Source organism: Dunckerocampus dactyliophorus, chromosome 5, assembly GCF_027744805.1.
Source record: "Dunckerocampus dactyliophorus isolate RoL2022-P2 chromosome 5, RoL_Ddac_1.1, whole genome shotgun sequence".
Taxonomy (NCBI): domain Eukaryota; kingdom Metazoa; phylum Chordata; class Actinopteri; order Syngnathiformes; family Syngnathidae; genus Dunckerocampus; species Dunckerocampus dactyliophorus.
This window is the reverse complement of record NC_072823.1, coordinates 8,413,507-8,427,864: the sequence shown is the minus strand read 5'-3', so window position 1 is coordinate 8,427,864 and position 14,358 is coordinate 8,413,507. Positions and strand designations below refer to the sequence as shown.

The 14,358-nt window shown below is 42.7% G+C and overlaps 2 protein-coding genes across 11 annotated transcripts in view; one reads left to right on the top strand and one right to left on the bottom strand.

Annotated features, from left to right (window-relative positions):
- Positions 1 to 12,437, top strand: part of brsk2a (BR serine/threonine kinase 2a) — a 196,071-nt gene extending 183,634 nt beyond the window's left edge. For 5 of the 9 annotated variants that reach the window (XM_054777189.1, XM_054777183.1, XM_054777187.1 and 2 more), the window contains 4 exons: positions 1,156 to 1,279; positions 2,627 to 2,807; positions 4,639 to 4,728; positions 10,358 to 12,437. In XM_054777189.1, coding sequence (XP_054633164.1) covers positions 1,156 to 1,279; positions 2,627 to 2,807; positions 4,639 to 4,728; positions 10,358 to 10,560 — 598 coding nt within the window. In that variant the 3' untranslated portion in view covers positions 10,561 to 12,437. The remainder of the gene's footprint in view (positions 1 to 1,155; positions 1,280 to 2,626; positions 2,808 to 4,638; positions 4,729 to 10,357) is intronic. The other 4 variants (XM_054777190.1, XM_054777188.1, XM_054777182.1 and 1 more) reach the window with 2 other exon arrangements.
- abtb2b (ankyrin repeat and BTB (POZ) domain containing 2b) overlaps positions 11,849 to 14,358 on the bottom strand; it is a 40,099-nt gene continuing 37,589 nt past the window's right edge. The window contains exons 15-16 of one of the 2 annotated variants that reach the window (XM_054777179.1): positions 13,442 to 13,555; positions 11,849 to 13,328 (exon numbers count right to left, since the gene is read on the bottom strand). In XM_054777179.1, the coding sequence (XP_054633154.1) occupies positions 13,104 to 13,328; positions 13,442 to 13,555 (339 nt within the window). In that variant the 3' untranslated portion in view covers positions 11,849 to 13,103. The remainder of the gene's footprint in view (positions 13,329 to 13,441; positions 13,556 to 14,358) is intronic. The other variant, XM_054777180.1, reaches the window with a different exon arrangement.

Sequence of the window (14,358 nt, the reverse complement as noted above, 5' to 3'; positions counted from 1 at the left end):
ACTTTTGCTGTCATAGTAATGCATATCTAGCTATACCACACTAGTACTCAGTCAAATCCTGGTTGCTTGCGAAGCACGGAGGTTTGTCTGTGTGAAGCTACAACTATAAATAACACAAAAAGAAATCCAGTGACATTTTTTTATGGGTAAATTGCCGTTGCTCCTTGCAGCGCCATTCCCTAAATTAAAAAGGTTAACCATAGACACCCTCTTTCCATTCTATGTCACAGTAGGATAGCTGTTATTTTCTGACTTTTCTAGGAATTCAATTATTGAAATGTGTGATTTTTTTTTTTTACGGCTTCCATTAGTCATGACACAACTGCTGTACTGTATCTTGAGTTACTCTGTGATTACTCACTAGTTTCCATCCCCTCTGGACTTTTACATTGGTGCTCACTATTGACATGCAGTCAGGGGAGGCGGGTAAGGCAGAACCTCGCTGAAATATACTAAAAAAATAAAAGTAATGTTAACAAAAAATTATTATTTATGTTTGTCCATTGAACTGTATTAGAAATGTATTTTTGTGTATGATTAGAGTCCTTTTTAAACATTTTCTTAAGTAAAAATCAAATACAACAGTGTTGGCCGAAAGTGGGGCCGCAAACAAAACTTTAATACAACAAACCTCATTCGCCTTTTGAGAAGTCAGCGCACTGTAGAATATGCAGCATTTAAGAGGCTCAGATCAGGTCTGCAGGGTAACCTGTTGTGCAAGTTTTGTTTGTTTTTAAAATTTGAAAAAGAAAAGACTGCAAGAACTGATGTCATTTAGCAGTTTGGACAGCAATTTGCTAAACTTCGGAATTTCTGTTTGAGAGAACTATCTCGTACAGGTAGAACAAGTTTGTATTGTTTCACAGGTATTGTTCAATGTTTTTCAGCTGAATAAAATTGCAACATTGAAGGTGTATGTTGTCAGTTATTAAAAAAAAGGTATCAAAATCATTATTGGCAGGTTAGGCTTTTTTAAGACCCCTATAAAAATGTCATACAGAAGGCATTTGCAGTACTGCTTCGCTCTGCAGGGGGCATGTGTGAACTAGAAGGTGCTCGTCACCGCCGTGCTTCCACAGAGATGAAAAGCCAGCGTTTCTATTTTTGAATTTTTTTTATTTATAGTATAACATTTACTTTGTACTCTCTCCACAGACTTGCCAAAAAATCCTGGTTTGGTAATTTCATCAACCTGGAAAAAGAGGAGCAGATCTTTATTGTCATCAGGGACAAACCTCTCAGCTCCATCAAAGCCGACATCGTTCAAGCATTTCTCTCGGTACTGACCCCCCGACTTCATGATTTATGCACCTCTTCCACCGCATTGTGCTGACCTGAATAGAGAGTGTTCTACTTGCTATTGACACTTTTCCATTGACCAAATGGGCAACCCATCGCCATGGTTCAAAAATACATTGTTGGATAGATGCTAGTATGCATACCTGCACGTGTGTGCCTTGCAACAAAATATATACTGTACAGCAGAGGGTAAATTGAATTTCTCCTTGAGGGATTGTAAGATAATATTATAAGAAGTATAATAAATGTATTTACATTTTAAAAATCTGATCTTGGTACACAAGTAAAGAGTTACCGGGTTTTGAAGTGGAAAAACAACAGAAGCAAGTAGACCTGAGCCAGTGTGTTATTGTTTGACGTAAAAGTGACATTAGTTCACTCTTCACATCCCCCCCGTGCCCTACTGAGTGTAGCAGAGGTAACTCTTCTTGCAGTCAGGTGCTGGCTCTTAGCCTTTCTTTCCGGATATGTGTCTCACGAGTACGTGGTGGGCCTCGGGTCTGCTAACATGCTTGTAATTTATGTAGCAATTCAGCCAACTGCTTGTGCTCATCTTCTATTTTCCCAATGACTGCAGACTCAACACCAGGTCAAAAGAAAATCTGCAGAAAACATTAATGATTAGCATATAGATGCTTTGCCGTCAGTGTCGTCTATTGAGCATGTGTTTATGTTTTCTGTGTGACTATTTAGATGAGCAGTGTGTGGACATACTGTGCCAGTGTTTGGTGTGTCTGTGTGCATAACAGTGCAGAACTGCAGCATTAGCACTTGTAAGCACTGCAGAATCTAGTTGAGCATTCAGCGTGCATGATTGAACAGAACCTATCCTCACCCCAGTTAGATTTTAACAAAGTCGAAGTAAATGCATGCAAGTTCGGTCTGCCTGCACAGGTCAATGTCAAATATCTTCCCCCATCCCTGGAGGTACCTATTATCCCTCCAGGGCTGTGCTAGCTGGTGTCCCGACAGGAGATTGGCATCCGAATCAGTGGAATTATACCTTGAAGCACACTCATATTAATGGAATGTCAACCCCTCCACACTACGAGGGTGAAACGTGACAATTTCACAACTCACCTTTTTCTTTGGGCATACACATTCATTTTAGGAGTGCAGTGTTGGATGACTCAAGACTACATTAGCTTAAGTCCCTTGCATGCATGGCTGCTCCCCAAGGTATTAATCTCCTGCGGCTCATATTTTATAGAGGGTGTTTTATTGAGGGTGGTCATTTTCAGCATGCGTATAAAAAATGAAACATCAGTGCTCTCCCTATCCCATCATTTACCTTTTATTGATTATCATGTTTTCTCTTTGCTCCCAGATCCCAAGCCTGAGCCACAGTGTCATTTCACAAACTAGTTTCCGAGCAGAGTATAAGTCCACAGCCGGCCCGACAGTCTTCCAGAAGCCGGTCAAATTCCAGGTGGATATCACCTACACGGAGAGCACAGCTGCCACCAAGGAGAATGGCATCTACTCTGTCACCTTCACCCTGCTCTCAGGTCAGGATGCTCCAATACTTCCAATACAGTAATCCCTCGTTTATCGCAATCCATTGGTTCAGTGATATGGGAATTTCCGTGAAGCAGGATTCCTGATTTATACATCTAATATTTTTATACTTAGAGCAAAGAAAACCTGTTTACGACCTTCTAAATACAGTTTTAAATATTATTAGGGCCTTCTGGACATGAACTAACACCTCTATAGTCATGTTACACTCGTACTACCCAATATAGTAGACATAATAAGAGTATAAGCCATTTAAAGTGCCAAAAGAAGTTAGCAAAAAACAGTAACAAAATGAAAGTACAATTATTAAAAAAAAGGAATCCTACTTCGCGGAAATTCATTTATCACAGTCGGGCCAGGAACCAATTATGGGGGATGACTGTACAGTATATGCATTTTAGTTCATGTAGCCATTTTTTTTGTTTGAAATTTCTTAATTTAGCAAAAAAAAAAAAAACGTAAAATTTGCTTCACTGTGCATATTTTTGGCTAATAACAGGCCATATTCAACCAAGAAACAGCATGATTTATTAATTAATATATTTTTGACAGAGTGAAGCCGCGAAATTCGAACCGCAAAGTGTCAAAGGACAATTTTAATTGTGTTCTGTATGGCTTCTGGCAGTTGATCACATCCATCACACTGCTGCACATACAAATCACTTCCTATACAGGAACATTATACATCAGGGGTCACCAACGTGGTGCCCGCGGGCACCAGGTAGCCCCCCATGACCACATGAGGTGCCCGCAAGCCTGCTTTTCATTCAGGTTTTCAGTTAATAATGAAAGAACAGTAGAAAGAAATGCATTCTGAAATACAAAATGCGAGTTGTGGACACCAGCATTTTGTTCATGTTCTGGTAAAACAAGCATATTCGCTTTGTTTGGGTTTAAAATAAGCTCTGAAAATAAATGTTACAAAAATGAGTAGCTCTTGACCATTTTCATTTTGTAAAAGTAGCTCTCACAAGGAAAAACGTTGGTGACCCCCGGTATACAGTATACGGCATGCGTTTGCTTGCTTGAATCCAAGCAAGTTACTCATTAAGTGTGTTCATATATGCTATATTTTAGTGAACCCTTTTAAATCAAAGCTAAAAGTCTACACTAGAGAATGTGACTTTTGTCTTGTTCTTCAGTTAAAATTAAAAAAACTATCGATCCATGTTGACTCCAGTGCAGTCAGGGGTGCTAATGCTCATTACAAAACAACTTTGCTTTGCGCACAAATGTACCGTATTTCCACACCAAAATCCAACAGGTTCTTCTTTGCCACACACTGCCACACAATCTAAGTCATTGCGGTAGGCTGTCAACAAAAACGCCGTTTAGCAAAGGTATCATTTCTAAGTGTTCATTAAGGCCGAGTAAAAACTGAGATTTCATATTGGATCTGATTAGATTATGTGTGTGTATCTATCTAATATGTGGCCCGTAAGTCTATGCGGGGAGCAAATGCTCAGAGTTGCTGTTCCCAGAGGTGACTGTTATCAGATGTGGTGCCAAAAAGGGATTTTCACAAGTCTTCACATTGTGAGTGCTTGATAAGATTTCCTTCCACCCTCCCTGAGCTCAGCCGGCTTACACAGCATGCTCACACACACGCACACGCACACACGCACACACACACATGCAAACGTGGAGGCAGATATGAGTCGATCTGGGTCTAACAGGAAATGTTTTGCCCCAAACTGCGTGTGGACTCGCTTCTACTGTCCACACATTTACTTCACTTTGTCTCCCATCACTCTCCTGCTGCTTGTGTACCCGAAAGCATCTGTCCATTCTTCTGACTCTGCTTTGTGTATCTGTGTGAAGGACCCAGCCGACGCTTTAAGCGGGTAGTGGAGACAATTCAGAGCCAGTTGTTAAGCACACATGACCAGCCTGGAGTCCAGCAGCTGTCTGGTGAGTAGGATTCCCTCTCCCCCACCCCGCAATACCCACAACTTTACCCTCTCATCAGCCCCACACCTTACCTGAAGCAGCCCTCTCACAGCTGAATGTGCACTAGATAGCCTGCCCTCCTCTTCCTCTGCTTGAAACGCGTTGCCACTCCGAGCGATTGGCTTTGCATGGCTGACCTCGGCGCATTCAAACACTCTGAGGGTCAAAACGTTGTCAGGCTAGCCAGGCAGCGACGATTACAGTCAGGTATGGAAAGCTGATTCATCTTCTTACGCCTACTTCCACGAGTTGGAGGCCGATCACCATGGCAACACCACAGCTACGCTCTTGCCTTCTGAGTGGATGATGATGTGAGACCACGTTATACTCCACGTGGGGTCGGTTGCTCCGCGTTCTCATTAGTCATCGGAATGGTCCCCCAACAGTCTAGTGATGGAGACAAAAGGACACCTTAAGTTTCTCTTCTTTTGCTCTTTGCATCTTTGTTGAAGTCATTGCCTTGTTTTTTGTCTTGTTATGTTTATGGCAACACCCCCACCTGCTGGTGACATCGCAGCGCTGTTACGTGCCCGTCTCTCTAAATATTGAAATTGCCTCATTCCTCCTGTGCTGATTCTGTCATGTTTCCAATGAATGTATCCGTATGTGCAACGCATGCGCTGCAGTGTACGTGTGCATGTTTGCAATTTTCTTGTTAGTTGGCTCGGCAGGCGTATGTAACAGACCACTTATTCTTTATTTATTTTATTGATTTGTTATTTCATTATTTATTCATTACAATGTTTACTTTTTTCACACCTTTTTTTCTTGTTCCCTTTTTCTTTTCCTTCGCCACTGCACAAGTGATCAATGTATTGTTACACGTTCTCCATTCCTTTATCTCAGTATTAGAAAGTTGCACCATTTCAACACAGGAAGTGAACAAGCTATGGGCGATTGCTGACATATGGAGCTCTGCTTCTTCCTCCTCCTTTTCAGGCATGTTGAATTGAGCCAGGATGGACTTTATTTCATGTTGTTAAACATGTCCTGAACAAATAAAACAATTCCCAATAAAAGCATGATGAAAGGCAATTAGCAGTGGTGGTAAAATGCAAAGGATATACTGTAGGTTAGGAATGATGATACTCTAATTATACTTTAAAAGACTAAACTATTAAGAATATTTAGATTGATCTAAAGGACTTCAAGGAATTTTGCCCATCATCCACGATCCTTATGTGAGACATGAACACACGTTTATCTCTTTTCTGTGTGTTCTAAATAGAGAAAAACTGCTAGCACGAGGCTAGCAGGCTAGCATTCAGTTTGCCCGCCTACAGAGCCCTCTCTTAAAACACCTTCAAAAACGGCGTTTTATCATGTCATATACATTCTGTGACCATGTAGTAGCAGGTACATTCATCATGCCATGTAGTACTTACAGTATTTTGGTCGTTTTAAGCATTACTGGAGCTTCTCTCCTGGGTACATTGATTTCACAAAGCCCGTAGCAACGAACGCAAGCAAAGAGAGAGCGTTTGCTGTCACTAATCATGGCAGGCTTTGTGAGAGCCGCCGACGACTACTATTTACTTTTACTCCCCCCACCCCAGGCAGAGAATAACGTTGCTGGGTGCTCGGCAGATCCACCTATAGTGAAACACTAAGCCATTCTCATAGCGTTAGCATGTAGCATTACTGCTAAACGTCTCAATGACAAAATGAAACCATAACGAAGTCGTCACAATGGTCCGCTCTCACTCGGATGCCAGTTGATGGGTAAGCCGTATCTTTCAAGCACGCGACTTGTGCTCCCCGTTGAGCCGGTAAATTCAATTCAAACTCATATACGATGGGGCAACTCCATTAGCTTACGTTACTCTCGGTACGAGTGATGTGCGGATCGATACTGAACCATCGATCGCTTCAGGCTCTAAAATCAATTCTCAAATCAAGATATCGATACTGAGACCTTGTCTAAATGATATGCAGTTTGAAATTCCTCTGATGTTTTAGGCTCAGTCCACACGGAAATGTTCCTTGGCTTGGTTTTTTTGGCAGGTTGAAAAGACTGTGCGTCCACACTGTCGGAGTAATAGTTGCATCCAGACAGGAACCAATCACTGGGTGAAAATGATGTAAGGCGCACCTACGTGTGGCGCTGTGAACAGACGGAGCCGCATGACACACCAAACTATAGAAGAAGAAAGAACGCATGCGCATAAGTCCGTTGTCTTCTGCTTTCCAAGGCTCGTCCAGACTTGACGACAAAATATCAGGAGAATGTTGACCGGGGTGAGTCATGCCAGTCGGAATATTCAGATATTATGTTGGCCTGTCGTCAAAGCTCACTTCTGGCCATGTGACGGTGACGGGTCGGTGAAGTCATTGTTTTCGGAAAGAAGCGTGTTGCTTGTCTACGCGGAAACAACAATGTTTTCAGATTTTCCCTCTCTGGGGGCTGTTTTCAAACAATACCGTTTCAGGTCACCCAGAACGCCGTTTCCGTGCGTATCAAAGGCTGAAACGATAAAATGCTTTACCATTTTGACCTGAAAACGTTTCCGCGTGGGTAGCCCCTTATATTGTTTATTTTATGAGCTATGCTATGAATTGAAATACACTATTGTTTAAAATGTCCCCGACCTGTTAGGTATATTTGCACAAAGTATTGATATCGGATTGGTATCGCTGATACAAGCCTGAATTTCAGTCCTTATCGAATCGGAAAACAAGTCAGTGGTATTGCACGTCACTACTGTGTCACTACCCCACACAAGTAGTTCTTCAGTGTCAGCTCCTACAATAACAATGTCGCTGTAGCTTGGTTAACATGCAGGTCACGTTATGTAAACGGAACATTGTTGGCATTTTGGGAGATGTTTTTAGAGGCGGAATAGTTGTGTCCCATTACGTGTATTGTTAGCTGCTAGCTGCTGAACAGGGAAAGACGTGTGTGTTCATGTTTCACATAAGGATTGTGAACGATGGGCAAATTTGCCCCCCAAAAAGTGCAGTTTTCCTTTAAGACTGTCAAAAGCCATTGAGAGACTTTTTTAGTGCTCGCTGACCACAGGGCCTTTCAAATGAGATAACGACTGTAATTAGGTGGTGGTGGGGTGCGGGGGGATATTTGCATACCATCTTTTCAAAAGGCCTCATCAATCTTTGTCATTATGTCCTTAATCTCCGTAGTGGGCATACCTGGAGGACACTTGAGAGGACAAAAGAGGGCGTGGGCGGTAGAGTCAATGTTCAAGTACAGCGCAGCCTCGAAGGTGGAACACAATCTGTTGCAGGATGCGGGTGGACTTCTAATTTGTTTGGATTTTGAAACAAATGTTTCCAAGTAGTCCCATTTTAAAAAGGGACAGTAAATAAGTATCCAGTGGATCCCCGCATATTTGAGATTTAGCATCTGCGACCTTGCAAACGGACAGATCTTTCATCAAAGCATTGCTTTTTTTATTTGCGAGAAAACAAACAGGAGTTCAACAGGACGCCATCGTAACATATGCCTGCTTTAGTCATGTGCAGCCAAAATAACACACGTGGAACACACAATGTGACTAACTGTACCACACGGGTCCTTGTGACAATCTTCTTTTCATGGATGGGATTTTTTTAATCCTTTTTTTGGAGTCAAAACTCAATTACTACATTTAAAAACAGTTCGATTTGTATAACATCACCAGTGATCAGATGGGGAAAAAAATCCAAAGCAGGACTGGCCTGTAGGTGGTGCCGTTGTTCAGTATGTTGTCGGAAACAACAGAAGAGCGTCTCTGCGGGAGATTTCTGCAGATGACGGGTCTCGTTTTGCCATGTCTAAAATCATTCTAGGCATAGAAAAATCATTTGGACTATAGGGCTCCAAAGACATGTTAGCCTCCAAAGCCACAGGGACACAGCAGTGGTCTAGCGGAGTTACATTGTGCTGGCGTGCTTTTATTTTGAAGACTGTCATTTACCGGATACAGAAAGTGTTGTTTACCCCGGACCCTGGAGGCCGCAGTTGTTGCAATGAGCTGTGAATAAAGAAAGCTTGCATGTGGGGTAATAAGCCTTTCAGGGGCGAACTTACCATTAGGTAAACACAGGCGATTTGCTGAGATGTCCAGGGGCCCCCAAACGTCTCATAAAAACTGATAATTGATTTTGTTCTTTGATTTAAAGTAGATATTACTGTTTTAGTCTTAATTCACGTGCGTAAGGCTACATCAGAATGCTACATAGAAATAATATGAGATTGTTCTTCCTCAGCGAAGTAAGTCGCTGTGCTTTATTCATGTTAGTGAACCCCGCCCTTTAAGGTCCAACTGTATGGGTCACACGGCGCGCATCATATTGACGTTGGAAAATTGGAAAATCGCCCGTTATCCGTTTTGTCCATTTTTCAATTGTGCACAAAGTCAGAAATCGGAGAAACAATTCGCTGCCCGTTTTTTCCTTTTGGGTCTGGAAAACCGAAACTGAAAAAAATGAGTCATTATTTTGTTTTTTGGAGTTTTGGTTTTGTTGTGAAAAATGAATGGTTGAACGATACACGGACGTACACGGACGATGCGGGTCGTGAAATAAACGCTTCCACAGTAATATAACACTTAGGTAGGCATTTCGCTTGATGAACTCCTGGTAGTTTATGTCGGGTGCGGGAGGGTGTACTTGTCAAGCTAATTTATTGAGCACTTATTTAAATAGTGTTAGTTACACTAGCACACGGATGCAGCAGTATAATTACTTGTGTCTTTTTTGCCATTAGACCGTGGCTTTACCCTCCTGATGGTGTGTTGTTGAAATAGAAATCCGAGGAACTGCTGTCCTTGTTTGACTAAAATATATCCCCCATCTAAAGCCACTTGGAATTCATTTAGGTGTTCTTGTGTTAAAATGTATCAAGGATGCTCTCAAGGATGCTCTTTGAAAAGAAGAGTGAAGCTTGCGATGTCTGAAACTCCTTCATTGCTTGACTGACTGACTGACTGACTGACTTCACCTGGCCAGCTGATGACTTTATCCACAGACACTGCTCATGTTTCACGTGAAGCTACTGCAAAGCCTCGAAATGGACCATTAAAAAGTCAAAGCTGTGTGTGCACGCACCACTCGGGAGGTGACATTTAACTGTATTAAATGAAAGGTGCTGTCTGCCTTGGTTAGGTACAGGGGTGTGATAACCCTCCAAAATTGTATATTTCCACCTACTGCCTGCTCCGATGTTGCAGGACACGCCCCTCTGCCGGAGGCTCCCAAATAGTCCACTCTATTCTGCCTTCATTTCTCCTTGACGTGTCAGCACAGTGGCGTTGTGGTTAGCATGTCTGCCTCACAGGAGAGCCGGGTTCAAATCTGTGTTGGAACATCTCTGTGTGGAGTTTGCATGTTCTCATCTCCTCCTCACATCCCAAAAACATTCATGTTAGGTTCAGTGGAGACTAAATGTACTATCATATGTGCACAACATAGCCTCATTAATACAAACATGACCAATAAATAATCCATTGACGAGTGTATTTTCAGGCCCATCCCTATTGTTTCATCATCGTCCTCTGCTTGCTCTGTCTACCTTGTGGACCCCACTGTTCATTCGTTTTCTTCTCTCTTTCTCCCTTTTTTCTTCTTCTTCTTCCCTCCCGCGTACCTCTAGGCAGCCCCTTGAGTAACTTGTTTGACGTAATTAAACAACTCTTTTCAGACGAGAAGAACGGACAGGTGCCCACGTCCAAGCACTGCCCCTCACCCTCGCCCGTGCACGTCCGGAGGCAGGAGCAGGAAAACAATACCAGCAAATGTCCCCTTGTGTCCAGAGACAGAGTCAAGTTGTCGCTACAAGACCATTCTTTAGACTGAGACGGCTTCTGTCCGCACACGCGGAGAAACCTAAGTCATATTGTAGCTCGCATCTTCATCCTTCCCTCCTGTCATCTCCGCCTTGTCTTTCTGCTCAACTGTGTGCTAACCTGCCTCGTTTCTCACACTAGGAATTATCCAGAAAACCTATTAAGTTCCATCCCTGCTCTGTCCCTCCTCCCTTGGCCCACCCTGCTACACACACTCCCCCTGAAGGCCGCCGACCGTGAGAGAGACCACGCTTTTTAGAGGTTTGGGTTACCATGGAAACAGACTTCCACCGTCATCTTTCACCCTTACAGTAGAAGTAGATAAAAATAACTTTGGTGTTCCCCCACGACCCCCCCCCCCCCCACCCACCCCTCCCGTACACTTGCCTCAAGGAGCTTTCTTGAATTTGGAGAATTTTTGCGAAAAGACGAAGCATACACATAAACCAGCTCACGCGGTGTATGCACACTAAAGTGTGGGATGTCTTCACATCATCACGAAGAAGCAGGAGACGTGTAGAAGAGAGGAGGAGGAGGAGAATGCGGACATTTGCTGGATTGTACTTTTTTCTTTTTAATGTGCTTTCTTTGAGAAGTGAAATACTGACTTGATCCCAAAAACCACTACTGCTGCAAATGAACTCGAACTGTGATTTGAGAGCGGGGGTGGGGAGGGGTGTCCTAACATTGTGCTGATGTGACAATATTTGGGGGGTGGGGGGGCGGGGGTATAATGAATGATCTATTATTCTGTTGTACAGACTGCTATGGTTTCTTATGTACAAAGTCAAAGAATTGTCTAGTTGTGACACAATGTTTAGATACCGTCTAGGAAAGTCATGTGTGTATTTTTGATCAATCCAAATCATTGATTTGTCCATCGATACCTCTCACTTACCAGCAGTAGAAGAACAAAGCAACGAAACAATGTCATCAACGCAGTTGTGCTTATTTTTGTAGTTCATCTCACTGTGTCATTTCCTAATTTATTATAACTTGACTATTTATATGAACAAAGCTGTTAGCTCAGTTGAATGTTATTTATTATGATTATTATTATTATTACTATTATTACCCACGTGTGTTTGTAAATGGGGCGTCAGTACAAGAAGAACACATTTTTCTTTTGGGCAGACTTTAGCTGAATGACTCATCTTTTCCTTGACCTTAACGATGCGGGGAAAGATAACTTCTATTTTAAAAAAAAAACAACAAAAAAACAAAACCAGTGATTTAAGAATGTAGACTTAGCCTCTTTTTGGAGAGAGGGAATGCTCTTTTATTGCTGTTTGTCTGTTTCATATTGTTTGCATAGGCCAGGCCTGAGAAGGACATCGTTGATCCACAGACCTTCTCTTTGTATATAGACCATTTAAAAAAGCAAAACAAAGAAAAACACAACATGGGGTTGATTGTCGTCTTTACCATGCTGGGGATTCCCGCCCTATACGTTAGCTTGTATTGCTGTGTGCATGTCAAACACCAGCTTTTCTTTGCATGGCTTTGGTGTTAATGTTCTCTCAGCTGCCACTAAACGAGCTTTTCTGTTGTACTTTTTGCTCCTTTTTATTTTCAAATCTTCCCTTGCGCCCGCTGGTCCCCTGATCTCACGCACAACCTTTTGAAAGCAATGCCTCTTTTGCCCTGTGCCGCTCAGTGTTCTGACGACGTGTGACGGGAAGGCGCAGGGAGAGGATATCAATACTTGGAAAGACGAAGCAATAGCATCATGTTCACGCTCCTTTTGTTTTGTACAAATGGCAAAGCAAGCAGCTCAGTGATTCAGAGAGTCAGAGCAGGAACTAAACAGGCCGATGTAATAATCCCCGTTTAACATAACTACTGTGAGCATCCTCAGTGCTGAAACAAATAAACTCATTCAGTTGCCGTGTCTTGCTTTTTCTTCTGTGTGCCTGGATGGTCGCTGTTACTCGACCGAAATGTGTAAAAGGTAAGATTTGTTCATTTGGTGTTTACCAAGTGTATATTTATTGGAATAGTCAACACACACACACTCACACTCCCCATGTGATCATTCTTTTGCTGTAACATGAGTATACCTAAGCTTAAGTGACTGTTAAAAGTCTACCATGGATACCAAAAACAATTAGATGGGATTTATATAAAAACGAAATAAAAAGGGAAAGACCCTGTTAAATACTCTCAAATCTTGTCTCATTAAATAGCAAAAGTCCTTCCCATTCTCCAGTAAGGCTTTTGTTGGTCGTCTTCCTTTTTTTGGGGGGGGGGGAACAGAAAAGAAACCCTCCTTTTATTCTGCACTCTTTGTAATTGAAATGGATCAAGGCCACAAGTCCAGCATGGCCGTGGATGCATCAGTCAGAGAACCGCTGATTCCCTCCATCATTACAAAGCATTTATTGTTTGCCCACTAGAGGGCAGCAGCGGCTCACAACTCCGCTTGTGTTTTTGCCATCATTCTACACAAAGGCTTCCTGAGCCTTGGGGAAACGCTGTCCCATCTTCATCATAAACTAGCTTGTTAGCCACAAGTCCAAATGTTGGCGTACAACACACTCTTCCCCACCGTCCTCAGACTCTGGAGGTGACGTAGAGCGAGCGGAGACGCCGAGCCAGGGTAACTTCAAGCTCCTCCAGGAGTGATTCTCCCTGGTTGAGGGCCAGTGTGGATGTGGAGTTGTTGCCTGGTCGGTACCCCAACAGCAGACTCCTGAAGGTCTCCCTCTCCATCAGAGTAGGCATCTGCTGCAGGAAGTAGCCTTCACAGAATGAGCTCAGCTCCACTGAACCGTGGGCCTGGGAAAAGAAACAGATCTTTTTTAACTTCACGTGGTGACATGTCCGCTACGGAGGCGGCAAGATGTTCACACAGCACTGCACAGCTGTGTCCCTGTGTGTGTTTGTGTTACCTTGGCTGTCTTGTAGATGCTGACTGCATTATCCAGGTTGATGAGCTGAGAGCAGATGAGTTCACAATGTCTTTGCAGCGCCCCCAGCTGGAACACACAAGCAGCTGACAGCAGCTGAAAGATAAAACCAAAGTAGTCATTTAAAACTGTACTGTACAACAAACTGACATGGAGAATATCAGTAATGGATTCTGAAAAGGACGTTGTGCTTTTGGAGGCCAATATTTAAAAACGCAACACATTAGCAGACTAAACAAATTATCTGACTGGGTCATGACATTGCATAGCAGACTTGATACTGTCTATGATATCACTGTTATTCCACAGTAGGCAGATAAATGTCCGTGATATCACTGTTAGGCATAGTAAACAGATACATGTCTATTTAATGTCTAAAGAAATAAATACTATGGCTGTCAAAAATAGCACGTTAACGACGGTAACTCATTTATTTCATTCATTACGTTAAATGTTTATAGCGTAATTAACGCATAGGCGTCATGGCAAGCCTCGGCTCTCTGTTGTGATGACAGAAGCTGGCACAGTGTAGCTCCCCAAAGTCTGACACTCTTTTATAACTTTATTCTGACCTGAAACACGTCAACTGCAGCGCAATGTACAGTATCTCCAACAAACACATCTCTAGTCCATTCGTCATTGCACCGACACTTTCTGATTGTCACTAGACAGACAGCGAGATGCATTCACGGACACTCCGATCATCACAACAACGTCTTTATTACGTGTGTATTTGTGGTCTACATGAACAGAAATGCAAAGAAAATAAGTGGATATTCTTACCACTCACTTTGTAGCTCTTAATGCGGAACTACAATTTGCTGCATTTAAGTGTGCTCGGAAATCCCAGAAAATTCACTCAAAACGTGCACCCAACTTAAATGACGTGGTGTCTTTGA